The sequence below is a fragment of the Rhincodon typus genome, chromosome 15, assembly GCF_021869965.1.
Source record: "Rhincodon typus isolate 14 chromosome 15, sRhiTyp1.1, whole genome shotgun sequence".
Taxonomy (NCBI): domain Eukaryota; kingdom Metazoa; phylum Chordata; class Chondrichthyes; order Orectolobiformes; family Rhincodontidae; genus Rhincodon; species Rhincodon typus.
In genome coordinates, this window is record NC_063346.1 from 4,362,780 (window position 1) to 4,388,545 (window position 25,766).

The 25,766-nt window shown below is 44.7% G+C and overlaps 1 protein-coding gene across 1 annotated transcript in view; it reads right to left on the minus strand.

Moving 5' to 3' along the window:
* bean1 (brain expressed, associated with NEDD4, 1) overlaps positions 1-23,567 on the minus strand; it is a 75,355-nt gene extending 51,788 nt beyond the window's left edge. The window contains exons 1-5 of the mRNA XM_048605951.1: positions 23,474-23,567; positions 18,857-18,991; positions 13,105-13,195; positions 4,902-5,008; positions 228-290 (exon numbers count right to left, since the gene is read on the minus strand). Of these exons, the coding sequence (XP_048461908.1) occupies positions 228-290; positions 4,902-5,008; positions 13,105-13,195; positions 18,857-18,991; positions 23,474-23,567 (490 nt within the window). The remainder of the gene's footprint in view (positions 1-227; positions 291-4,901; positions 5,009-13,104; positions 13,196-18,856; positions 18,992-23,473) is intronic.
* Between the last annotated feature and the right edge of the window lie 2,199 nt (positions 23,568-25,766).

Below are 25,766 nucleotides of genomic sequence, written 5' to 3' on the forward strand. Positions count from 1 at the left end.
CCAGACCCGAACCACTCGAGTGAACCTGCCTCCCCCACACTCTCAGATAGTACATTCCAGACCCTAACCAGTCACCGCATAAAATAAATCTTTCCCTCATGTCTCCATTGGTTCTATTTTATGGTTGTCTTTCAAACTCTAGAACTTTCTCTTCTAATCACCTTTATGTAAAATTTATAGCAGACAGACTGGACATTTGTGCTCTACTATGTTTCCCCACAGCCTACCTCTTTCCATCCTAGCAGCGTATTCTTCAGTTTTTATTCTTTCCAGGGAATTGGCAGAGCACCCTGAAGGAAAAAACAAGTAAAACTGAAGAAAGTGACACACTGGTCTGAGTCATTTTGTGACTGTGAGCTGGAACACACGTTCATCTATTTTCAGGCAATACTGTGTTTTCCCTTTGGTCAAGGCCAGCTTTGGCTGCCCTGTTCCTAACTGCCTTCATGAGTGACTTGCTTTGGCCATTTCAGAGGGAAGTTAATAGTCGACCACCTTGCTGTGGGTCTAGAATCACATATCGGCCAAACCACGTTAGGATGGCAGATTTCCTTCCTTGAAAGGCATGAATGGAATAGATCGTCTTTAAAAAATAATCAATGACAGTTACCAGGTCGTCTTCTCAGTTCCAGATTTATTGATTTTAAGTTCTAACAGTCACCAAGAGCAAAATCTGAACCATTGCTCCGGAGATTATAGAACCACAAATGCACTATGACCCTCTTATTACTTTCTCCTCTGTTTTAGTTATCCTGCCTCCCCTTTACTGCTGCTCTGCCATTCACCTCAACCTCTGCCATGGTGGAATGACTTTCACATTCTAGTTTCTCTGAGCGAAGAAATTCCTCCTGAATTTCCAATGGATGGTCTTATATTTATGGCCCTGAGTGGTGGTATTAGCCAACAGTGGAAACATTTTCTCCACATTGGTTCTGTCGTCTGTCTAATCAAACCCTTTTCAATAATTTTAAAGACTTTAATTTTAGATCACCTACCTTTATACTAAAGCCTGCTCTGCTTTCCAAGACATATATAACCTTGCAGCTCTGGTTGTAAATGTTATCTGCCTCAACCTTCTTTGCACAATATAGCAAAACCGTGATCTTATCATTTCGAATGCCCTATCATTCTAAGATGTGGAGGTGCTGGTGTTGGACTGGATTGGACAAGGTTAAAAATCACACGACACCAGGTTATAGTCCAAACCTGTTGGACTATAACCTGGTGTGTGTGAGTTTTGACCTCTACCATTCTAAGATGCATTTGCCAGATATCTATTCCAAACTCAAATTCAATAATCTATCCCAGATCTATGGCCATTGTCAATATGTTATTTAATGGGGGAGCTTTCTTTGAAAGTCACATATTCTCACAGTGGTGTTATCAGTGGTGGTTTCTGATGCCACTCCTCTCAGTTAATTCTATCCCAATCATTCACCTTGTTGCTACGATGTAAACCCTGGCTGTCATCAGTTAGCCAGCAGTCTAACCCCAAGCACCCCGAAGGAATAATCCAAACCACTGACCCTAACACCTCGAAATGAGCATTTCAATCCCAAAATCCAACACTTTCATCCTAATGACTGTGTGTTGATTATAGGAGTCAGGATGTCATGTTGTGACTGTACAGCACATTGATTAGGCCACTTTTTGGAGTTCTGCGTGCAATTCTGGTCTCCCTGCTATGAGAAAGATGTTGTTAAACTTGAAAGGGTTCAGAAAAGATTTACAAGGATGTGGCCAGGTTTGGAGGGTTTGAGCTACAGGAAGAGGCTGAATAGGCTGGGGCTATTTTCCCTGGAACATTGGAGGCTGAGGGGTCACTCTATACAGGTTTATAAAATCATGAGGGGCATGGATAGGGTGAATAGACAAGGTCTTTTCTCCAGGGTAGTGGAGTCCAAAACTAGAGGGGCATAGGTTTAAGGTGAGAGGGAAAGATTTAAAAAAGACCTAAGGGGTAACATTTTCACACAGAGGGTGGTGCGTGTAAGGAATGAGCTGCCAGAGGAAGTGATGAAGGCTGGTACAGTTACAACATTTAAAATGCATTTGGGTGAGTACATGAATAGGAACGGTTTGAGGGATATGGGCCAAATGCTGGCAAATGGGACTAGATTGATTTAAGATACCTGGTTGGCACGGATGGGTTCGATTGAAGGGTATGGTTCCATGCTGTACATCTCTATGACTGACTGCTCACCACTACCTTCTCTAGGGTCGTTAGGGATCGGGAATAATGTAGGTGTAGGCAGTGTGCCCACCTCCCATGAACTGAATAACACCCATACCCCACCCCTTCATAACACACACACATGAATTGTCTGGTGTCTATCATCACTCTATCCTCTTTGATCTCTCCCACCCTCCTCTTCTATTGCAGATTGTGTGAATAACAGTGGCTGAAGGGTAATCTCTTCATTGGGCAGTATGACCATGGTCTGCCCTGTTTCTTTTGCTTTCGCTGAAGAGTGGGCACAAGGAGGATGAGGATTTCAGAGTCACCGTGAGGGGGTGAGGAGAGGGGTTTTGGCGTTTGAGAGCAGAGAGAATTTATTTTCCAGGCTGGCAAAGTACAGGTCGGAGATCGAAACCTGTGAATGAGAAACCAGCAGTAGTCCAGCAACTCCCAAATTCTTTGGAATTCCTGATCTCGGAGGACTGAGGAAGCTCAGGTACTGAGCTGGTTCAAGAAGGAAATCAAGAGATTTCTGGAGACTAATGACATCAAGAGAAATTGGGAGAGTGTTGGAAAGAACGCGAAGAAGGAGCATCTTATACTTATATTCCATATTTAACATGCAGAAGTGTGTGGGAAATTCCCATGGGAATGGCGATCATCATGTTAATAATTACCAAAAGCCAAATGACTCCATTTTAAACCATAGATTCAGTCTCCAGCATCTAAAGTCTCCTGTATTCCAATGTTGACCAAGGACCAAGAAGATAGATGAGATTGACACGGATTACAGACTGACAGACTGGGAAGTCTACATATATATACAGAGAAGCATTGCCTGGATAAAAGTTCAAGTTGTTCTGCTTTGGAGGTGATTTCTGAGAAATGTGTTGCTCCTTGCTGCACCCCTGGGGTTTTGTGCTTGGATTTGGATCTGCACTTGCTCACCATCAGCCTTTACTGCAGCGTACCACGCATCTCTACCCGAGAGAAACTCACTCCTTAATCATCTGCCACTCAATAGGTCAGTAGTGGAACATGGTGTTCTTACCAGCAGGATGCAGAAAACCCAACACAAGATTAGCTTCCTGGACATGACCAAGAAACAGTGCCCTGTGAAACACAGACTTTCACATCCACATGTTGCTGACATATTTTCTTTAATTCATTAGGTGTTGGCATCATCGGCCAGGCCAGCGTCTGCTGAGGAGCAGAACAGGCTCGAGGGGTCGAATTGGCTCCTCGGGGCTCTTATTGCTTAGAGGGTTTTTAAGGATCAACCAGATTGCTGTGGATCTGGAGTCACATGTAGACCAGACTGGGAAAAGATTTCCTTCCTGAAGGGGCATTACTGAGCCACATGGATTTTTACAACAATTGTTTTTTTCACTAGGATCCAGAGTATAAGGGTGGCACGGTGGTTAACACTGCTGCTTCGCAGCACCTGGGTTCCATTCTGGCCTTGGGTGACCGTCTGTGTGGAGTTTGCACATTCTCCCTGTGTTTGTGTGGGTTTCCTCCGGGTGCTCCAGTTTCCTCCCACAGTCCAAAGGCGTGCAGGTTAGGGTAGATTGGCCGTGCTAAATTGTCCAGTAGTGCCCAGGGATGTGCAGGTTAGGGTGGATTGGCCATGGGAAATGCAGGGTTACAGGGATAGGGTACGGGGTGGGTCTGGGTGGGATACTGTTCAGAGGTTTGGTGTGGACTCAATGGGCTGAATGGCCTCTTAATGCAGTGCAGGAAGTCTATGATTCTAAGTGCTATTATGCACAACTGAGCGACCTGTCTGCCAGCAAAATCACCGTTAACTAGTACCCACTACCAGTAAAAACACCTGTGTAGCCAATTCAATATTTACACCCTAAGCCCATTGTGAACCCCCTCAATCTGTTGTTATAGGGGATTGCTGCATGCAACACCCTCCATCCCAGGTTCCCCGATGGAAGGAGGGAGGACTCCCATATAGAGAGCCCTCCACTGGGGATCCGTGCCACTCGGTGGTAAATAAGCATGCCAAGGCATGCCTGGGCAGCAGACATAGGAGTCGAAGTGGATGGTGTGAAGCGGCAGTCTGTACAATAATCATATCTTCACAAGGAAGAAAGGCACGGTTAACTTACCCAAGAGGTGGCTCAGGTTGTGGGGTATGGGCTCCTGAGGGAAGTTCAGGACTTTGGGGCCAATGTGAAATTCTGCCCGAGCAGGGGTACAGCATCCTCCAACTGGTGGACTGTGTCTGGTCTGTGCGCTGCAGTATTTAGACATCGGATGGCATTGGACACGAGCCGGGCATCTACTGCTGCCCTGCTGGCCAATTCCTCCAGCAGCATCTAGCCCAGGCCTCCATCATCCAGAACGTCTCCAATTCCGGTCACCATGTGGCCAAGGCCCTCCCCCACTGCCTGCCTTTTAATTACAAATTGAACTTAGATTTCGCTAGCTGCTGTGGCGGGATTTGAACCCATAGCACAAGAACATTACCTCGGGCCTCCAGGTTACTAGCTCAGTGACAAGGTCACTGCTGCACCATAGTCACTAGAACCTACACCTCAGATTCATGCCAGGGAACGGATTCATGCCAGGGGACTGATTCATGCCAGGGGACTGATTCATGCCAGGGGAACTGATTCATGCCAGGGGACTGATTCATGCTAGGGGACTGATTCATGCCAGGAGACTGATTCATGCTAGGGGACTGTTGGCAACGCCTGTGGAATCTCACCATTCCCCAGCTGATCAATGTCACGTTCACCGGGGCTGTCACTTCGATCCAGTTCATGTTTGCTGAGGCCAGTCCAAAGCAGTGGATGCTCAGATCCATTGCAGTGACTGGAATTCCCACAGCCACAGGGAGTCACAGATGGTGGCCAATCACAAGGGATTACGCTCCACAGTGCGCTGTTGGTCTGCACTGCAAGATACCCAGGGAGGCTGCTACAATGCCTTCCCCCTGTCACTGTCACACCTACCACAGAGATTGTCACCTTCAAAATCAAAGTTATGCCTAATGACTTCAGAGAGGACCCCTACAAGATGGTGGCACTGGTGGACTAGGTAGCTCCTGAGCCTGGGGCTCGTCCACTCTGTCTGCTTTTCTTTTCTCGTTTTTTACTTTTCTTTCTAATTTTTGCGTCTACTTACCTTCTGGGGAGACCTCAGTGGTGATGGCATCAGTGGTGTTGGCATTGGCGAGGAAGGCAGAAGGTGGTAGGAAGGTGGCCTTGTTGGGGGTCTACAACATGGCAGCAGCTGGTGAGCCTGGAGCAGGGCCTTGCGCTGGTGCCGAGGAAGTGGCTGGCAAAGGGGTGTGAGCATGGGACCTGGTATCAGCTACTACATCCACAGAGGCAACGTTGGCAAGGTAGGCCCTGTGGCAGAAGTTGGTGCCTGCGAATTGACAACTTCAATGTTGGTTGGGTCTTGTGTAGATGGCAGCGAAGCGGTGGTGGAAGGGTTATGGATTCTCTTTGAGCTATTTCCTTTTTAAAATTATTCTTAAATTATTCAAAATGGTGCCAAACCATAGGAACAGTGGAAGCTTTTCACTGTAAAATCCACCTGTCGATAAAATCATTCATGCACACAACTAACAAACAGCATCGCAAGCTGAGTTCGCGGTTGGCTGGGTGGTGGCTTTCTGATGCGCAGTGATGTGAGCAGCACGGGTTCAATTCCTGTGCCAGTTGAGGTCACCATGACGGACTCTCCTTCTCAATCTCTCCTCTTGCCTGAGATGTGGTGACGCTGAGATTAAACCACCACCTGTCATCTCTCTGTAATGAGGGAGCACGGCTACAATGACTTTGCTTCACCTCGCCCCCTGAGGGTTGATAAAGATGTAATCCAGGTGTCTGCTTGTTAAAACAGATACAGTTCTGACAGGGCTGGATGTGGGAATGATGACCCTTCTGGCTGAGTTGGGCAGTCTGAGCTCAGGAGAAATGAGAGTGGTGGAATTCTCTCCCACAGAAAGCTGCGGAGGCCAAGTCACTGAATATATTCAAGAAAGAAAGATATATTTCTAGGAGACAAAAGTGTCAAGCTGTACGGGGAGATAAGAGGAACATAGAGATAGCGGATTAGCTATGATCATGCTGAATAGCAGAGCAAGCTTGATGGGCTGAATGGCCTACTCCTGCTCCTGTTATTTTATGTTTCTACTGGGGTTCTCTTCAGGGTAGGGAAACTAAAGTTTCCAAAATGGTCCGCATTGGCACCTTGTACATTGTACAGCAGAGAGGACTGGAGCTGCAGGAAGAGAGAACACAAAACCTTCTACATCGTGGCAGGAGCAGCAGGAAGAGAAGGAGCAACAGGGAGGGGGCAGGAAGGTGGCCAGCTTCCCAGGGTGCCCACGGCAGACTGAGTCAGGAAGCCGTCAGCTAATCTAAGGCATTGTAACCAGCTTGCACACCAACACAGAACCCATTATATTCCCTTCTCATGCGCTGTAGCTGCAGCATCAAAGCAGCTCCTATCCCCGGTCAATGATCCATCCCTCTCACTGAACATTCACCATCAGCTTCTACTCATCATCTCAGATCCTCAAGGCTTTACACAAGTAACAGGCAATGCTGAGGGTGGACAATACAGCTTCGGAATGGGAATGAATATTGAAGGGCAAAGTGAAAAGCTGAACAAAAACCGAAAGAACTGCGGACGCTGCGAATCAGGAACAAAAACGAAGTTGCTGGAAAAGCTTCACCAGGTCTGGCAGCATCTGTGAAGGAAAAACAGAGTTAACGTTTTGGGTCCGGTAATAGGATCTGAGGAAGGGTCACCGGACCCGAAACGTTAACTCTGTTTTTGCCTTCACAGATGCTGCCAGGCCTGGTGAGCTTTTCCAGCAACTTTGTTTTTGCTCCTGAAAATCTGAACAGTTATAAACACCCAAGAGATCTCCCTTATGAAGCTCAACCCTTGACGTTCAATGGCATTAGTATCGCTGAATCCTCCAGTAGGAGTCGACTCTCCTGCTCCTCTGATGCTGCCTGGCCTGCTGTGTTCCTCCAGCTCCACACTGTGTTGACTCAGCATACTAGGCGTTAGTATTGATCAGAAACTGAACTGGATCAGGCATTAAAACACTTGAGCACTGCTGAAAAACGACACGTTTTGTCTTGCATTCATCAGGACATCGGTCTACAGCACAAAAAAAGGCCCTTTAGCCCATCGAGTTTGTGCTGATCAAAAACAACCATAACAATTCTAGTTCCAGCACTTGCCCATAGCCTTGCTGCCTTGGTATCGCAAGTGTACATCTAAATGCTGCTTCAATATGATGAGGCAATGAGTTCCAGATTCCCACCACCCTCTGGTATGAAAAGGTTTTCCTCATATCTCCTTTAAATCTCCTGACCCTTACCTTAAATGTACGATCCCTGGTCAATGATTCTCCCATGAAAGGGAAAAGTTCCTTCCTATCTATCCTATCTATGCCCCTCATAATGTTACATATCTCGACCATGTCCCCTCTCAGTCTCCTCTGCTCCAAGGCATCGCACGACACCAGGTTATAGTCCAATGTATTTATTTGAAAACACAAGCTTTTGGAGCCTCAGTCCTTCTTCAGGTGTTAGTGAGAGGGATAGTATCAGACACAGAGTTTGTAAGTAAAGATCAAAGTTTGAGGATGTGTTAAATAAACCTAAGATGCTGTCCACCCCAGTCCAACACCAGTCCAACATGCTCCAAAGAGTACAGCCCCAGTCTGTCTAATCTCTCTCCAGCCCAGGCAACATCCCGGTAAATCTTCTCTGCACCCTCTCCAATGCAATCACATCCCTCCTATAATGTGGATTCCAGGACGGCACACAGTATTCCAGCTGTGGCCTAACCAACATTTTACACAGTTCCAAGATAATTTTCCTGCTCTTAAACTCTCACATTCATCAGGACACTTCACAATAATGCCATTGTAAAGGGAAATGAACATTTATACTGTACTAAAGCAGATTAGTGATTGGTTGGCAAATAGACTGTCATTGCTAGTGAATTGGAAAGATAAAGCACCTCAATGGTTTGAGCAATAGATGAAGCTAAGTGTTTCACACTGCTATTATGTAGGTCCAAACCAAGTGGTGTTCACCTCTGACAGGATGCTACCATCAAATCAAAAGATGCTGTGCCTATCACACAAATAAGTAATGTGGTATATGAATTTTAGTGCCAGTGTGATACCAGGTGTGTGGGCTAAGATCCCAAAGCCTGGTGTATTGTATCAAACAGCGTATCAAATACATAATGCTGATAAAAGACAACTTATGTCATGTATCATCGTCTTGTAATCATCAGGACAATTCACATGAATACCAAAATAAAGGGAAAACATCATTTATAGCATATAAGAGCAGAGTGTTGATTAGTTGGATGATGGGCTGATAGAAATATTGCCATGGTCTAGGCTACAGAGAGAAGAAGCAAAGGTGAAAATAGTGAAGTCTTTGACAATCATTTTCAGATCCTTTCTTGCTTAAGGTGTAGTGCAAGAGGACCACAGGAACTGTTAACATTATACCATTGTGTTAAAAGGGAGGCAAGGATAGCCCGAGTGATCACCAGCCTAAGCTCCGTGGTAAGTAAATTAATGGTATAAAACAGGCTGAGAGGCAGTGCTGGCTGGTCAAATGTGATGAGTCTCTAGGCATTGAGTAACGGTGAGGACACCTGGAAAATGTATAAACATGTGGACTGATATCCAGGAGAAGGCTGGGGAGTTCAGAGTAAATATAGCAGCCATTAGTGAACAATGACACCACCTACAAACTGGAGGAACAGCACGTCATATTCCACCTCGGGAGCCTACAGCCCAATGGCCTAAATGTGGACTTTACTAGCTTCAAAATCTCCCCACCCCCGGCCTCATCCCATGACCAACTCTCCCTCTCATCCTCACCTCCTTGACCTGACACAACCTGTCCATCATCTCTCCCACCTATCCACCCCTCCCAACCTCACTGACCAATCCCCACTAATCCCTACCTGTCCTCACCTACCACCATCCCACCTACCTTCCCCAGCGCCACCCCTCCTCTCTCTATTTCTGAGCTCCCTTCCCCCTCCCCGTTTCTGAAGAAGGGTCCCCACTCAAAACGTCAACTTTCCTGCTCCTCTGAAGCTGCCGAGCCTGCTGTGTTCCTCCAGCTCTGCACTAATTTATCTCCTGGATTTTTTTTACAACAATGCATATGTGGTATCAATTAGACTAGCTTTTTAAATCCAGATTTTATTGAATTGAAATTGCCCCATCGGCCATGGTGGGATTTGAACCTAGGTCGCTAGTCCAGTGATAGAACCACAACACCAATACTCCAGCTTCCATTCCATGTGGTGGATCCTGGATTTCAATTCAGGAGCGAGGAACTACACTTGTTTGGTCTCTGGGGCTGGCTTCTTCCTGTTATTCACCAGAAACAGGATCTCTCTGTGGATCCTTACAACCCACAGCATGATGCCCATGGGTGTATTAGAGAACCACTTCTCCCATTGAGACCCCCATCTCTCAGGTAACTATATCTTTCTTGGCGGTTACACAGCAGAGCCAATTCTGGCTCGTGTTGGGTCCTTGTAAACAGCGAAATTTGGACAGGTAGCACAAACTGTCAGCAGGTCGCCTGCTTTGGTTTGTTGGGAAATCTGGACACTAGATCTCTGAACATCTCTGAAATCAAGGTCCTCAGACTCCTGGTTCCCCCAAACTCCTGGTTTCAGCTTGTCATCGTTAGCTATCAAGGTTAAAGCTCCTTGTTTGTGCCCAGACAACATGAGACACAGGTCTTCTTGATGGAACACATAGCTTTTTCCCTCCTGGCCAGTTTTTATGTGATTGTTTGTGGTTTTTCAAAGGACAGGTTCAATCTGATAATAAAGGGAAACAGCCTTCTGAAATAGGATAATCCAGGAGAGGGACTGGATCGCATGCCAGAAACCCTAATGACTGAGCAGCGTGACAATGTTGTAAAGACTATACATGGTTTTTGGAATTTAAACTGGGAACATAAAATAAGTTTGGATGCTGTTGTGCTGCAGAGAATATACTAAGCATTACTGTTTTTTTTTAGAAACTTTAGTGGTACTGTGTGGTAAAAACTGAAAGAACTGCAGATGCTGTAAATCAGGAATAAAAACTGAAGTTGCTGGAAAAGCTCAGCAGGTCTGGCAGCATTTGTGAAGAAAATATCAGTCACCGAACCAGAAACGTTAACTCTGATTTTTTCCTTCACAGATGCTGCCAGACCTGCTGAGCTTTTCCAGCAACTTCTGTTTTTGTTGCAAGTGTGTGGTGTTCACTTATCACAGTCAGAAGTCATACGTTACCACGTTATAGTTCAACAGGTTTATTTGAAATGACAAGCTTTTGCCTGACGAAGGGGCAGCGCTATGAAAGCTTGTGATTTTGAATAAACCTGTTGGCCTGTAACCTGGTAACGTGTGACCTCTGACTTTGTCCACCCCAGTCCAACACCGGCACCTTCACATCATTCACTTATCATCTATTCACTTACATGACACAAGGTAATGTAACTGTTGGAGAACATAGATTTGATACCTTTGTGTGACAAGCAGGTACCACGTGCCTTTGGGTTGAAGAAGGTACCTAGTAACAGCTTTTGGATTATTAAGCTGTAGTTTATCACAGGCCTCAGAGAGAGTAGTTGAACGTATTCCTCTGGAAAACTTGCAAGCAAAGATAGGGGTCTTTGTGTAGGGAAAAACCACACTCTCTGAAATGAAGAACTTCAAACAAAGAGCTAGGTCCAATTGACTGGATACCAAATTGGGGACCTTCTATTGATCTCCAGTTGACAACATTGTGGTATTGTCACCAAAATTAAAAAAAAAATCTATTTGGAACTCACCTCATTGCAGTTTGGTGTCTTATCCATGGGATTTGGACTATTTTTGCCTATGTTTTCCACCCAAGATATGTTTGCAGAGATGTCTGTCCGATTTGTGAATGAATGTGTATGTGTTTGGGTTTAAAGGGAATATAGTTTAAGTTTGCATAGTTTGCACTTTGCAACATGTTAAAGAATAAGTTTGCACATTAATTAATTTTTGTTGTTAAATTGGTGTGAGTCTGCTTTGTTCTAGATAGCACTCAAAGTCAGGTAAGTTAGCCAAATTAACCATTCTGGTGATTCCATTGGACGTTTACATATTCATGATAGTTTGTGGGAGCCATGGGGCTTGATTATCAGTACATTGCCCCCATTAGGATCATGACAACGTGTATAATATGTTATCGTTATGTTTGGAATTTTGAGTTTGTTTTAAAATAAGGGACTGATGAATTTTGGTTAGTTGTGTGAAGTTTTATTTTGAAAAAGGTCAGAAAGTCATTTGGAACAGGGACGTACATACGTCAATTCCATGAAAGCATGTGACTGCAGTCAACTGCCTGGGAGAAACTCTGGGAGATAATGGATAAAATATTAATGTCGTTGAGTTTAAGACACATTAAGTTTAATTTTGACTTCAGAACAGAAGGTTCATTGTCTTAGTTCTGAAGAACCTGGATATTCAGTTCAGAGGAGAACAGTTTTTCTCAGAGCAGAAGAATACTGTGTTTTTTTTTTCAGCTGAGTTAGTTAAGGGGAACCAGTCACTTCAGCAGAAGTGGTTTATTGTCTATGGAACTTCTAAGTCAGGAGAGTTTGTATAGACATCTTCAGGTTGCTGGAAATGAGAAAGTTTAGGTCGACAGAGTTGTGGAAAATTCATGCCATCAGACTTGGAAAGGAAAAAAAAAAGTCTCATCAGTTCAAGGGAAAGGAATTAGAAAGAATCAGAAACATAAAGATTTAAAAAGCTGAGATCAGATTGATATTTCTCTGGGGTTGAGTCTCTGTAAATGGTTGTGTTGGGAAATAGGTCAAAACTTTGTTTTAATGCATGTGTTAAGATCTTTCTAATCATCCTCTATATCTACATAGCTTTGTCTTTTTTTTTCTTTTGTATAATAAACTTGTGTTCTGTCATTAAAGAGCAACTACAGCCACGCGCCAAGAGATTTCAGTGACTAACAACCACAGTAACCAACAGCAAACATAAAGAAAGATGATCTATCAAGCCAGGTTTTTTCGGGAAGTGGAGTTGTCCCGTACTACCATTAGCTGGGAACATAATAACTGATGTATGAATGACAGTTGCATTATATGTATATGAAAAAGATCAACAAGAAAGCTTGGAGCAAAACACATTAAATGCAAACAAATTCGCAGAGAAGCCCATAGGAAATTTGCTTAACCCACTTTTGGCAGCGTTTTAACTAAAGTTTTTAATCGTTTAGGAAATTGGTTGCCTTGTCAGGTCAAATACCATTGGAAGTGGGTTAATTAAATGCACAGTGCTGTGCTGATTAGCACAAGAAAGGATTACAGAATCTAAAATTAATTTGCTTCATTAATATATACATACACACATGGTTGCAGCAGCTCACATATGGGGAGTATGCAGATAGATACAATCTGACAAACTGTACCAGTGATACTCGGCACCTTCCAGTTAAGCTGAACTCTGTAACATTTTGGGATTTCTGCATTCATTCAATTCAGGATTCTTGTGAGTGTCCAAATTCTCTTAATCCACGCTGCACCATCCAATCTCTGAAATTCTCCACCTTAAACCTCTCAACTATGGATCTATCAACTCCATTAATCATCCTAAACAGCTCAATTAGTAAACTGATTAACATTCAATGCTCAAGGGAACACCAAAGCCTAGTCAACGCGACCTGCCCTGTTTTAGCAACAGTGTCTTTCTTTGAGCTGTATCTGCTCCAAGGCCAACACATTCTCCAGAGGGTGCAATGCCCAGCACAGAGCTCAATACTGCAGGGGGGTACAACCGGAGCTTTACGAAATTGGAATAGAGAGAATTGGTTCAGTGTTTAATCTGAAAGTTAGGCTCTTAAAGCTGTAAACCATCGTGATTCTTGTTGTGCCCTAAGGCCATTATATCCAGAAAGAAGCAAACACAGAGAATGTTGGAGAAAATGAGCAGGTCTGGCAACATCTGTGGAGAGATAGAGACACACAGAGTTAATATTTTGAGCCTAGTATGACTCTACTTCAGAACTCAGTCGTACCAGACTCAAGATGTTAACTCTGTCTCTCTCTCAACAGATGCTGCCAGACCTGCTGAGTTTTTCCAGCATTCTCTGCATTTGATTCAGGTTTTCAACTTCCACCGAATTTTGCTTTTATGTCTTGGAAGAGATAAGATATACCAAAGGCTGCCCAAGGTTAAGGTAGGGAGCAGGCGATGGCTGAGTGACATCATCACTGCAACTATTAATTCATAGCCTCAGGTAACGTTCTGATGGGGCAGATTACTGCAGATGCTGGAATCTGTACTGAAAAACAACAAATGCTGGAGATCACAGTGGGTCAGACAGCGTCCATGGAGAGAGAGCAAGCTAATGTTTCGAGTCTAGATGACTCTTCATCAGAGCTGACGTGAAGTGTGGAGGGGGCAGCTTTTATGCCAAAATTGGGGGGTGGTTGGGGGGGAGGCGTGGGGGCGGTGTGATGGTGATGGGTGTAGAGTGCTGGGGGAGAAAAGATGTTGGTAGTTCAGATGAAGTGATCAGAATGTGAGAATGGCAGGACAATGGTGTGTCTAACTGCCAGACTGGAGAAACAGACACTCTCACTGGGGTGTGGGGAGGAGAGCGAGGACATGGTGACAGAGAAAGTACCAAGTCAAGCTAAAAGAAAGGGAAGGATTGGGTTCATAATTTGGAGGTGCTAAGCTCAATATTAAGTCGAGAAGGCTGTAAAGTTCCTAGTCTGAAGATGAGATGTTGTCCCTCCAGTGTGTGCTGTGATTCTCTGGAACACTGCAATATGCCAATGACAGACAAATGGGCATGTGAGCAGGACGCTGTTAAAGGGACCGGCTACGGGAAAGTCAGGGCCATGCTTGTGCATGGACTGGAGGGGTTCCGTAATGTGGTCACCTGGTCTGTGTTTGGTTTCTCCAATGTGCAGTAGGCCACATTGGGTGCGCGAGTACAATACACAAGATTGGAGGAAGTACAGGTGAAATGCTGCTTCACCTGGAAAGACTGTTTAGGCCCTTGGATGGTGAGCAGGGAGGAGGTGAAGGAGTGGCACTGCACCCTCTGTTGTTACACAGGAAGGTGCCGGGGAAGGGGTGGGGTGGTGTTCGTAGTTGAGGAATGGGCTAGGGTTTCCCGGAGGGAACAATCCCTATGGAATGCAGGTGGGGGAGAGTGAGGGGAAGATGTGTTTGGTGGTGGCATTCTGCTGGAATTGTCTGAAATGGCGGAGAATGATCTTACCCTTCTCCGTGCCCCCCCACAACAAATCCATATTTTTACTGAACTGAAACTTCACTGTCTCTCCTGGCTGGGTTTCAGCCCATTTCCGCAGAACATTAGCCTGGCTCTCTGGTTAATTGTCCACCTTCCTAGTTTTAGGAGGAAGGTGGAAATGCTTTTGGTGTTGAAGTTTGGGAAGTAGGTCGAGGACCCTATGAATGACAGGGGCAGGGAATTGGTGAGAGGGGTTGAGAGGAAGATCTATCCATGGCAGTCACAGACACATACAGCAAAAAAAAAACAGACCCTTTGGTCCAACCAGTCCATGCCAACCATATTCCCAAACTCCTCACATCCCATCACACCCCCTCCCCGCAACAAAAACAAAGACAGAATCCCCCTCGTCCTCACGTATCACCCCACTAACCTCCAGATTCAATGTTTCATTCTCCGGCACTTCTGCCACCTGCAATCTGACCCCACTACCAAAGATATATTCCCTCCCCACCCATATCTGCCTCCCGTAGGGACCGCTCTCTCCACAACTCCCTCATCCGCTCCACACTCCCGTCCAGCCCCACCACCCCGGCACCTTTCCCTGCAACCGCAGGAAGTGCTACACCTGCCCCTACACCTCCCTCCTCATCCCCATCCAAAGAACCAAAAAAAACCTTTTACATCAGACAGAGGTTCACCTGCACATCCGCCAATGTGGTCTACTGCATCCGCTGCTCCCGATGCGGCCTCCTCTATATCGGTGAGACCAAGCAGAGGCTCAGAGACCGCTTTGTAGAGCACTTGCGCACTGTTCGTGACAAACAACAATACCTCCCAGTCACGAACCATTTCAACTCCCCCTCCCACTCCCATGGTGACATGTCTATCCTGGGCCTCCTCCAGCGTCACAATGACACCACCTGCAAACTGGAGGAGCAGCACCTCATATTCCGCCTTGGGAGCCTGCAGCCCGATGGTCTCAATGTGGACTTTACTAGTTTCAAAATCTCCCCACCCCGGCTTCATCCCGTGACCAACCCTCCCTCTCATCCCCGTGTCCTTGACCTGACACAACCTGTCCATCATCTCTCCCACCTATCCATCCCTCCCACCTCACTGACCAATCCCCGCCACTGCCTACCTGCACTCACCTATCACCATCCCACCTACCTTCCCCAGCCCCACCCCTCCTCTCTCTATTTATTTCTGAGCTCCCTTCCCCCTCCCCGTTTCTGAAGAAGGGTTCCGACCCGAAACGTTAGCTTTCCTGCTCCTCTGATGCTGCCTGGCCTGCTGTGTTCCTCCAGCTCCACACTGTGTTATCTCTGATTCCAGCATCGGCAGTTCTTACTATCTCTTCCCAAACTAAACTAATTCTGCCTGCCTGCACTTGGCCCATATCCCTCCAAACATTTCTTGTTCATGAACTTATCCAAATATCTTTCAAATATTGTAACTGTACCTGCATCCACCACTTTCCCTATAAGTTCAATCCACACACGAACCACTCCCTATGTAAAAAAGTTGTCCTTCGTATCTTTTTTAAATCTTTCTCCTCTCTCCTTAAAAATATGCTCCCTAGTTTTGGACCCTTGCAGGGAAAAGACCCTTGTCATTCACCTATACCTATACCCTTCATGATTTTATAAACCTCAATAAGGTCACCCCTCCACATTCTACATTCTAATGAAAAAGGTCACAGCTTCTCCAGCCTCTTCTCATAACTCAAACCCTACATTTCCAGCAACATCTTTTCTGAACCATCTCCAATTTAATAATATCCTTCATATAACAGAGCAACCAGAACTGCATATAATACTCCAGAAGAGGCCTCACCAACATATTGTACAACCTCAACATGACATCCCAACTCCCATACTCAAAGGTCTGAGCAATGAAGGCAAGTGTGTTAAATGTCGTCTTAATCAGTTCTGCCTCAAATCAGTGAATCTAAGGAAGGATGTAAAAAGAGACTGTATGGAGATTTGCAGAGTATGGAGTTGGAAATCACGGAGGGAAGATCTCTAGAGAAGATGACATCGGTAACTTGATGTTTGGTGATGAAGTTCATGGTCCTGCTGGAACAGGAGCTGACAGGTTGGAGAAAAGGCTCCACAAAACAGGGGCCTGGACCGTAACAACAACCAACAGTGCCTTTGCTCTCAGCAGCTTTAATAGCAGCCTCCCTTTTGGACCTGCAAGAACCAGGGTGCTGTAAAATCACTGAATCACATAAGTCTTCCAGTGCAGAAAGAGGGCATTTGGCCAATGAGCCCTACTGGCAAGTTAAATGAGCATCATTACCTAGAGCCAATCTCCTGCCCTCTCCCTGTACCTTTGCACATTGCTTGGAATAAAATAATAAATCAAGTTGGTGTGTAATGCACTGCCTGCAAGTATGGGCGAGGCAGGTTCAGTTGTGCCAAGCAAGAGGGCACTGGATGATTATTTGAATAGAGATAATGTGCAGGGAATAGAAACGGTATAGACATGATGGGCCGAATGGCCTCCTTCTGCACCACAACAATATTATGATTCTGTGAATGTCTCAATTGAACCTGCTCATACCAGACTTTGCAGGCAGCAAATTCCTAACCCAACAACTTGGTGAGGGAAAAGGTTTCTTCCTCACTCCACCCTTGCTGCTTTTGTCGATCATTGTAAATTTATACCCTCTTGTTCTTGAGATAGTAGGAACTGCAGATGCTGGAGAATCAGAGATAACAAGGTGTAGAGCTGGATGAACACAGCAGGCCAAGCAGCATCAGAGGAGCAGGAAGGCTGACGTTTCAGGCCTAGACCCCCTCTTGTTCTTGTTCCTTCCATTGCCCTCTAGTGAAACTGAGATGGCTGATGTCACTTCACCCATTGTAACAAGATCCAGAGAGAGGGTTAAAAGGCCAGGGAGGTGAGCATGAAGATGAAATGAGATTTCTGAAGGTAGCGAGGTGAGGGTAAGTAGACCTGGTCAGCGAGATGGGCAGGAGCTAAAGGCCATCTGATAAAAAGTCATTAATCTGAAACATTAAGTTCATTTCTCCTGCACAGACACAGACAGTTTCTATTTTACTCTGTGTCTCTGCAGCATCCACATTGCCCTAAGGTGCAGATTTGCACATCCCATAAATGATCATTGGAAATAATTTCAGGATGTAAACATCGTTCATTGACATGGTCCAACCGCATCAGCAATAAACACAAAGTAGGTGAATAAAGGACAGAAAAATATCAACAAAGCAGGGAGGCTCAGTTTTAGAGGGACAGAACTGACATAAACTGACACAGAGTACTGTGACCAGTCTTGGTATCCATTTATAAAACTACATTATAATAAATTTATAATTATAATGAATCCATTTATAAAGGAGAAGGCGCATAAAGGGTTCATTAGAATGATACTAGAACTGAGAGGTAATAATTACCATGAATCACTGAATGAGCTGGAGCACTTATCTCTACAAAAGACTAAGGGGTGGACTGATAGAGATTATCAAAATTACTTTCAGTAGGGTAGGCGTAGAAAAGACGTTTCCACTGACAGGGAGTTCACAACTGGTGAATGGGAATATAAGATATTCACCAACATTCCAATAAGAAATTCAGAAGAAACCACTTTACTAATTGAGAGGTGAGACCCTTGGATTGGCTAGTACTCGGAGTTGAGAGCAGGCTAAATACATTTAAAGGACATCGAAATAAGCACATGATGGAGAAAGAGATGGAAGGATGTGTGGATTTGGGTGATGTGAAGTCATGTGACAATCATTGAGAGCATGGACCAGTTGGGCCGAATGGTCACTTTCTGAGCACAGGATCAGCCTCATTTGTGGCACCCATGCTGCCTGTTTAAGAAGCCATTCCCTACACACATAGGCTGTCAGGCATCATGCTGTCAATCTCGCGAGGTCTTGCTGGCCAACTCTGTGCTCAGCAACACTGAGTTTTTGACTCCACGGCTTAATTTGTGGAGAGCCAGGCCTGTCAAAAAATCAAGGATCCCCTCTCATCCCACCTCCCCCCCACTAAAGAAATACACTGGTGCAGAAGTTTCTGGAAAGGTGACAGATTTAGCTTTGGGCTTCACTCCAGATTATCTGTCCAGCTTTACACTCCAGAGGTATCTGCAAGTCAATGGAGCTATTTGCCAACAGCTGGGAGACTCACTCATAAGGAACGGCTAATTGGCCAGGAGACTGACTGCAAGTGGAACTCAGTGGGGGCACCTATCTCAGGAAAACCTCAGCACCCTTCAGAGAGCACTGGGAGAATACTGGAAGAGACTAACTAAGAGCTTTCTTTGTGTCAATGAGGAAAGGGGGTGGATTCGATGCTAATTTTGCTGTGGGTGGTGACTGGTACACAATGCAAAATGTAGTTTCAGAGACAGAACTTACTCGAACATATTAACTTGACGGAGGTGTACTCTTGGCCACAGTCCTTCCGGTACTGACAGTGTAACCAGTTCAGGAGACACAAGCCATTCCCACATTGTAGCTCTTCCTTCTTACATGGCAGGATGCTTTGTTCCGCTGATTAAATTAAAGGAGGCGGAAATTAATGCACAGCAAAAGTAGTCAAAGTCAGTTCCTGATCAATACATCCTGATAGAAGTGCAGACACACATTCCTGTTTGGTTGCAATGTACGGAATTCCAATAGATGCAGCTATTCCTACTCATTCCCTTTGTACAGAATTCCACAAGCAAATACATTGCCACAGAGGGACTTGGGAACTTCATGGTACCATCATTCGCTTATTTACCAAGGCTAATGTGCTGGAGATATGGGTTCAAATCCTACCCTGGCAGCTACAGGAAATTTAAATGACATAAATAAACCTAGAATTGAAAAAATCATCTTAGCAATGGTAACCATGAAGCTATTATTAATTATTGAGACATATAGGGTTTTTAAGTTAATGTTTGTTAGGAAATCTGCCCTCCTGACCTATATAAGAGTCCAACCTGCATTAATATGGCAGAATCTTAACTACAGTAAACTTTCTTTCAATCGGCACTCTTCATAAACCAGCAAAACTAATATACCTCAAATATCAGAAGTTTACTGAGTTATCTGGATCTCCATGAAATTAGTTGAGGGTGTAAATGAGAAGGCTGTCTGCCAGTAAGTTTTATTTAATGCAAAGTTGCATTATTATTTAAGTGATTTATGTTGTAAATAAGTTACAAAAGTGATGTGTATACACCCTGCATTACATTTCTATTACTTAGTGTGTGTTTTTACTTTGATTATGAGGACCTCCTGATCAACTGGAAAATTTGATCAACCGACGCACTCCTGATCCCATAGATGCCAGATAATGAAATGTTTGCTTGTAGTACCTGAAACAGCTACATATCTCAAGCACAATTAGGATAGGTAATAAATAAGAAAATTCATCCCTATTGTATCCCAAATCCCAAAGCACTAAGTGTATTCCCATTGTGTAGAATTATTGATTGAAACTAGCCTCAAGTTTTCTGAAGTTCATCTCACTATCAAGGCTGACTTTGAGACAATACTATATGTTTGGAATATGGTCACTGATGTCTAAAATATCATACTGTAGCGCAGAACTTGAGAATTGCTGAAAACACATAACTCAATGAAGCTTTGTACCTTGTATTTATCAGTTTAATTCACAAAACATAGTAATGTAAAAGGAAAAGAACGTTTTGCACTATATGAGAAGAGAGTGCTGATTGGTTATCATATGGCCTCTGATGGTCAATAGAATTGCCAGGGAGAATGTACCAGGTTGCTGCCAAGCTTTGTTTAAATTTTAAACAGGTAGATTGACACTAATTCATCAAGGCATTGCCCTGAGGAATGATCCAGAGAATGGATGTCACCTGTCTTATTAAGTTGAAACAGATTTCAGTCTGTAAGGAATGGGGCTCTGTACATTAATACCTGCAGCTTCCAGAATGTACAAAGCACCGCACTGTGAGCTGAATGACAATCCCAAACTGGCTAGCAGCATAATGCTTCGCACTCGGGATTACTCAGCAAATGTTGTTCAATTGTTCAATCGCATCTAATGTTGGGTACTGTTGCGAGTTTTGCAAGTGCGTGATAGTTGGGTACAGTTAGGACCTTGCTTGTTGCAAATACTCGAAGGAACAAGTGGTTTAATATAAGCAGTCTTTGGGACCTATAGCCTACTTGCCTGGCATCACACTGGCACTGAAATTCATACAGCACATTACTCAGTTGTCTGCCAGGCAGACCATCAGTTGGTTTGACAGTAGCACCCTGTCAGCAATGAACACCACTCCATGTTGTTAGTGCACAGTAGCATCATGTAACAACTACCTTCACCACTTGGTCAAACATTTGAGATACCTTACCCTTCCAGGTAGACTGGGGACTACTAGGAATTTTGCACTGAGAAACGATCTGATCAGGGCAGTCGCAGGATGGCTTTGATGCTCTTTATTTCAGTATTAAACTTGCAGTGTGACCAATTCTATCTGGCCCAATTTACCAGCATGCTGAAAAGAACCAAAGTGGAACTGTGTGAACTGACCAGTGAATGAAGGCTTGCAGTAAATAATTACAGAGAAACCTCTGGCTGATTCTTAAGTAGGACATTGAGGAGACTGAGTTCATTCGCCTGCTCCATTTGACAGGTGAATCTGAATGCAGGTTGGTGCCCACTAAAACAAGTGAGGAAATTCTCATGAGCAACCTGGGAATTCTAACACGGCAAACGTACCAGCTACATGTGGGAAATGTGTAAGGGGTAGGAGGTTAAGTGTCATCCATCAAGATGGGTTTCTCATGGAACCCAGCACAGGTATATTGTGAGAGCTGGCAGTAGTGGGGATCTGCTGGCTAAACTATCTATTTGGGAATCCATGGGGTCATCAAAACTGAACATGACTGTTTGAGTTGCTGAGTTCATCAGTTCAGTGGTGGCAAATCTAGAGCAACATGATGTAGTGCTGCAGTGTAACAATCTATGGTGTCCTCAAATGGTACATTAGTAAATACATAAGAACTAGGAACAGGAGTAGGCCATTCAGCCCCTCGAGCCTGCTCCATCATTCAATACGATCATGACTCATCTCATCACGGCCTCAGCTCTACTTCCCTGCTCACTCTCCATTATCTTTCAACCTGTTACTACTTAAAAATGTGTCACTCTCTTCCTTAACTTTATTCAGTGTCCCAACATCCGCCACACTCTGGAAAAGGGAATTTCACAGATCCATGATCCTTTGAGAGAAGTAATTCCTCCTCATCTCTGTTTTAAATCTGCTCCCCTTTATCCAAGAACTATGACCTGTCAATCTAGATTGCCTCACATGAGGAAACATCCTCTTTATGTCAACTTTATCAAGCCCCTTTAGCATATTATATACCTTCATTAGATCTCTTCTTGTTCTTCTAAACTCAAACAACTATAGGCCTAAATTACTCAAATATCTTCTCATTTCATTTCATGGAATTAAGCAAGTGAAACTAGACCAGCAATGTTAAAGGCGGGGCGCACAAGACATCGCCTTGATGTTGATATGCAAGATCCATTGATCATTGCAATGCTGAAGGAATCCTTCGCTTTGTACATGGAAAACTTGCCTAAAGCTGGTTGCAGCAATTCACACAACCATGTGGTCAGTTTACGCTGGGCAGAACTGGACAGGGATACGATCGGGTATTGTGTATCTTGGGCAGCCTGTAGATTCACAGACTCCAGGCTGTCAATGAGTCCAGGAACAGAGGGAGCAGTCAACATTTACCACATCATTGGTCAACTCCCAGCTGAAGGCATTAAGCAATGACAAACCCCTCTGCTGTGCCACCTAGTTTTACTGCCTACACCCTGGGAGCCCACTCTAGGTGTGTGTGTGAATTTTGCTGCATTCCTCATCCTACCTTCCATTGTTTGGTGATCAGCAAGACTGCACCTACTCATGTGATTTATCTTTCATTACCTTTTATCTCTGACCATATGGATTCTATTTTTGTCTTGCTGATAACTGCATCCTTTTTCAACCCACTATTATTATCGCATTTCTGAAGAAGAACTGTTTCTCCACTTCCCTTTTTCCTTCTGTCTTTTTGACATCGGTTATGCTGCAATGTTTTATTCCCAGCCCTGACTTTCATGCCACTGTGCCTCAGTAAACCCTGTTACATCTGGTTCCACTCCACAAATAAAACCAGAAAGTGCTGGAGAAACTCAGCAGGGAGCAGAGCTGAATTTATAAGCTGGATGTTACCTATCCCTGTTGGGTGTATTTCCTGTGGGGGAAAGCATGTAAAATATATCAGACACTTAATTCACCCTCTCCGAACCCACTGCAGGCTGCTCTCTCATTAGAGAGAGGGGTCTGCTGGGTGGGTTAACCTGAGGGTCACCGCACCCCAGGCAAGGGGAGAGGTTGAGAAGGAGAGTCCTTCATGGTAACCTCAGCCAGCGTGGGACTTGAACCCATCGGCATCACTCTGCATCAGGAACCAGCCATTCAACCAGCTGAGCTAACCAACACCCAGCTGCCTAATACTAAAAGAGTGGGTGGGAGTCAAACATCAGCAAACATTCATTATATATGAACAAATATTGAATGGTCAATTGAGGTTGTTCAAAAGCTTGGACTCAGCCCAATATTACCTTGCCCTTGCTATGATAGGGTTGATAAGGACAGGAGAGAGCAGCCCTCCCTTTCTCTTCACCAGTTTTTAAAAGTGTGAGGAAGAAAGGGCTAGGGTTAAGGTCAGTACTATCCTTGAAGATGCTCATTGCACACTATGGGTATCCCTCAAGAAAATAGCAAGCTTCCTTTATTTGCATGGACTTTAAAACCTCTAATCCCTACACCTCTGTTCCTGAGGTTGCCAGACTGCCTCTACCCAAAACCCTTTGCTTGTCTGGGTCTGGGATTTGTCTTGGGAATGGTTGCAGTACCAGCAGCAGCCACTATGGAGCTGGAGCTGCTAGCCCTCCTCAGAGGGTGGGATTTCCTGTTCCTGAGGGGCAGATGCCTGACTCTGCATTAATCTAACTGCCCAAAGCATGTTCTGGCTGCTCAGGGCAGGCTTCTCTTGGGCTGGTTGGCTGCTTGGCCACCAACTTTCCTTTGGTGTTGGGCCAAACCATGTACCCAACCCCGGCTCCTGTAAATTTCCAAATTCAAGATGACTGTGCATCAGAACTCAGCAAATAAACATCTCTAATAAAATCAGAGATTGCTGGAAAATCTCAGCAGGTCTGGTTGCATCTGTGGAGAGAAAGCAGAGTTAACGTTTCAGGTCCAGTGACCCTCCTTCACAACTTCAGTGGTGCCAGACCTGCTGAGTTTTTCCAGCAATATCTGATTTTGTTGGAGATGTTTATTTGCTGAGTTCTGATGCACAGTCATCTCGAATTTCAGATTTTCCAGCAATTTCTGATTTTCTTTCTGATTTGCAGCCTCCGCAGTTCTTAGGGTTTTTTTTTGTTTCGTGAAATAAACACCTCCAATTCCCCAATTTTAATTTTGACTCATATTTAATTGGTTTTCCTCTCACTTTATGCATCTTTTTAGATGCCTTTTCTACAACTGTGTCCCTGTGCTATCAATGCCCTCCCTTACTTTATCCTTTCCTAAGTTCTCCTGCCCTGTCGTGTTTACATTTTGATTGCTTACATTTCTTGTAGACCACTTCCCTTATTTTGCTAGTTTTAAGCCTTTGTCCCCTCCCTCTTCGTCCTATTCAGTCAGGCAAGTATCCCATCTGGTTCAGGTGGAGCCCATCCCATTGGTAAAGCTCCTTCCTGAAAATGAGCTCTCTCTTTCCTAACTTAGCTCTTTAGCTATGGGTCAAGTTTCCTGATCTGTTTGCCTCTATGCCAGTTCACCTTTTAATTCTGAGGCCTGACTTCTGATAATCTTTCAGTTGAAGCTCCTCTCTGCTGTTGCCCATGTCATTTGCACCAATGAGACAACTGAATGTAACTTCAACATTTCTCACCAGCCATCCTAAGATATCTTGCACCGTGGGGCACAGGGTAGGCCATACCCTTCAAGATGCTTGTTTTCAGCTGCAGAGCTGTCATCATCCATCTTCTCTAAAGCCTCAATTACTGGTGCATTTCCATTCTGCTCTTAGCGCACTGGGTAGCCTCTGGGCTACAGCGGGATAGTACAGATGCATTCCATGGGAACTTAGTATAAGTGGGACAAAGGAATAGTAGGACATCTTGATAGGCTTAGAGAAGTGGTGTGGGAGGCGGCTTCCATAGAAAGTAAGGAGGACTGCAGATCGATCGGACCAGGTAGGCTGTTTTCAGAGTTGTTCATACTTTGCAAGTTCTTTCTATAGTGTTCGATTGCTCTGTATTTGATGATGTGAGTGTGTTTACTGTTTACGCTCACTGTGCTGGATTTCAGGAGGTCCACAACTGCTCATGGAAGAGTACCTCTAGGTGTCCCAGAATTATGGAGGACCCGGGATAAGAGTAAGGTGAGGGCACAATGGTGGTGGTGGTTGGGAGTCATAGGATGAGGGGTCAGGTGGTTCAGAAGCGAGAGCAAGATTAGAGAAATTGGGCTTATTCTCCTTGAAGCAGAGAAGATTAAAAGGTGACCTCATCGACATTTTGAAAATTATGAACAATTTTGACAAGGCAAAGAAGAATATTCTGTTCCCAATAGTTGGTAGGTCATTATCTAGGGGATCACAATTTCAAGACTATCAGCAAGAGAGCTAGGAATGAGGTGAGAAGAGTCATAAGATCCTAACAATGGAGATAGAAGCCATTCAGCGCATTGACTCAGCACAGACCCTCCCATCCCCATAACCCAGCATTAACTATGGCTAGTCCCCCTAACCCTGGACACTATGGGCAATTTAGCATGGCCAATCCACCAAACCTACACATCTTTGGACTGTGGGAGGAAACCCACACAGAGAGCCACCCAAAGGTGGAATTGAACCCAGTTCCCTAGTGCTACGATACAGCAGTGCGACCCACTGAGCCACCCCCATCTTTACTCAGAGAATTGTTAGGTATTGGAATAGTGATGGAGACAGATTCCATCAGAGGTTTCAAAAGAGAGCTGGATTTTTTTTGAAAATGAAGAAGTTGGAGGGTTATGGATAGAGGGCTGGAGAGTGAGATCAGTTAGGTAGCTCTTTCAGGAGCCAGTACAGACATAGTAGGAACTGCAGATGTTGGAGAATCTGAGATAACAAGGTGTAGAGCTGGATGAACACAGCAGGCCAAGCAGCATCAGAGGAGCAGGAAGGCTGACGTTTCGGGCCGAGACCCTTCATCAGAAATGGGGAAGGGGAAGGGGGTTCTGAAATAAATAGG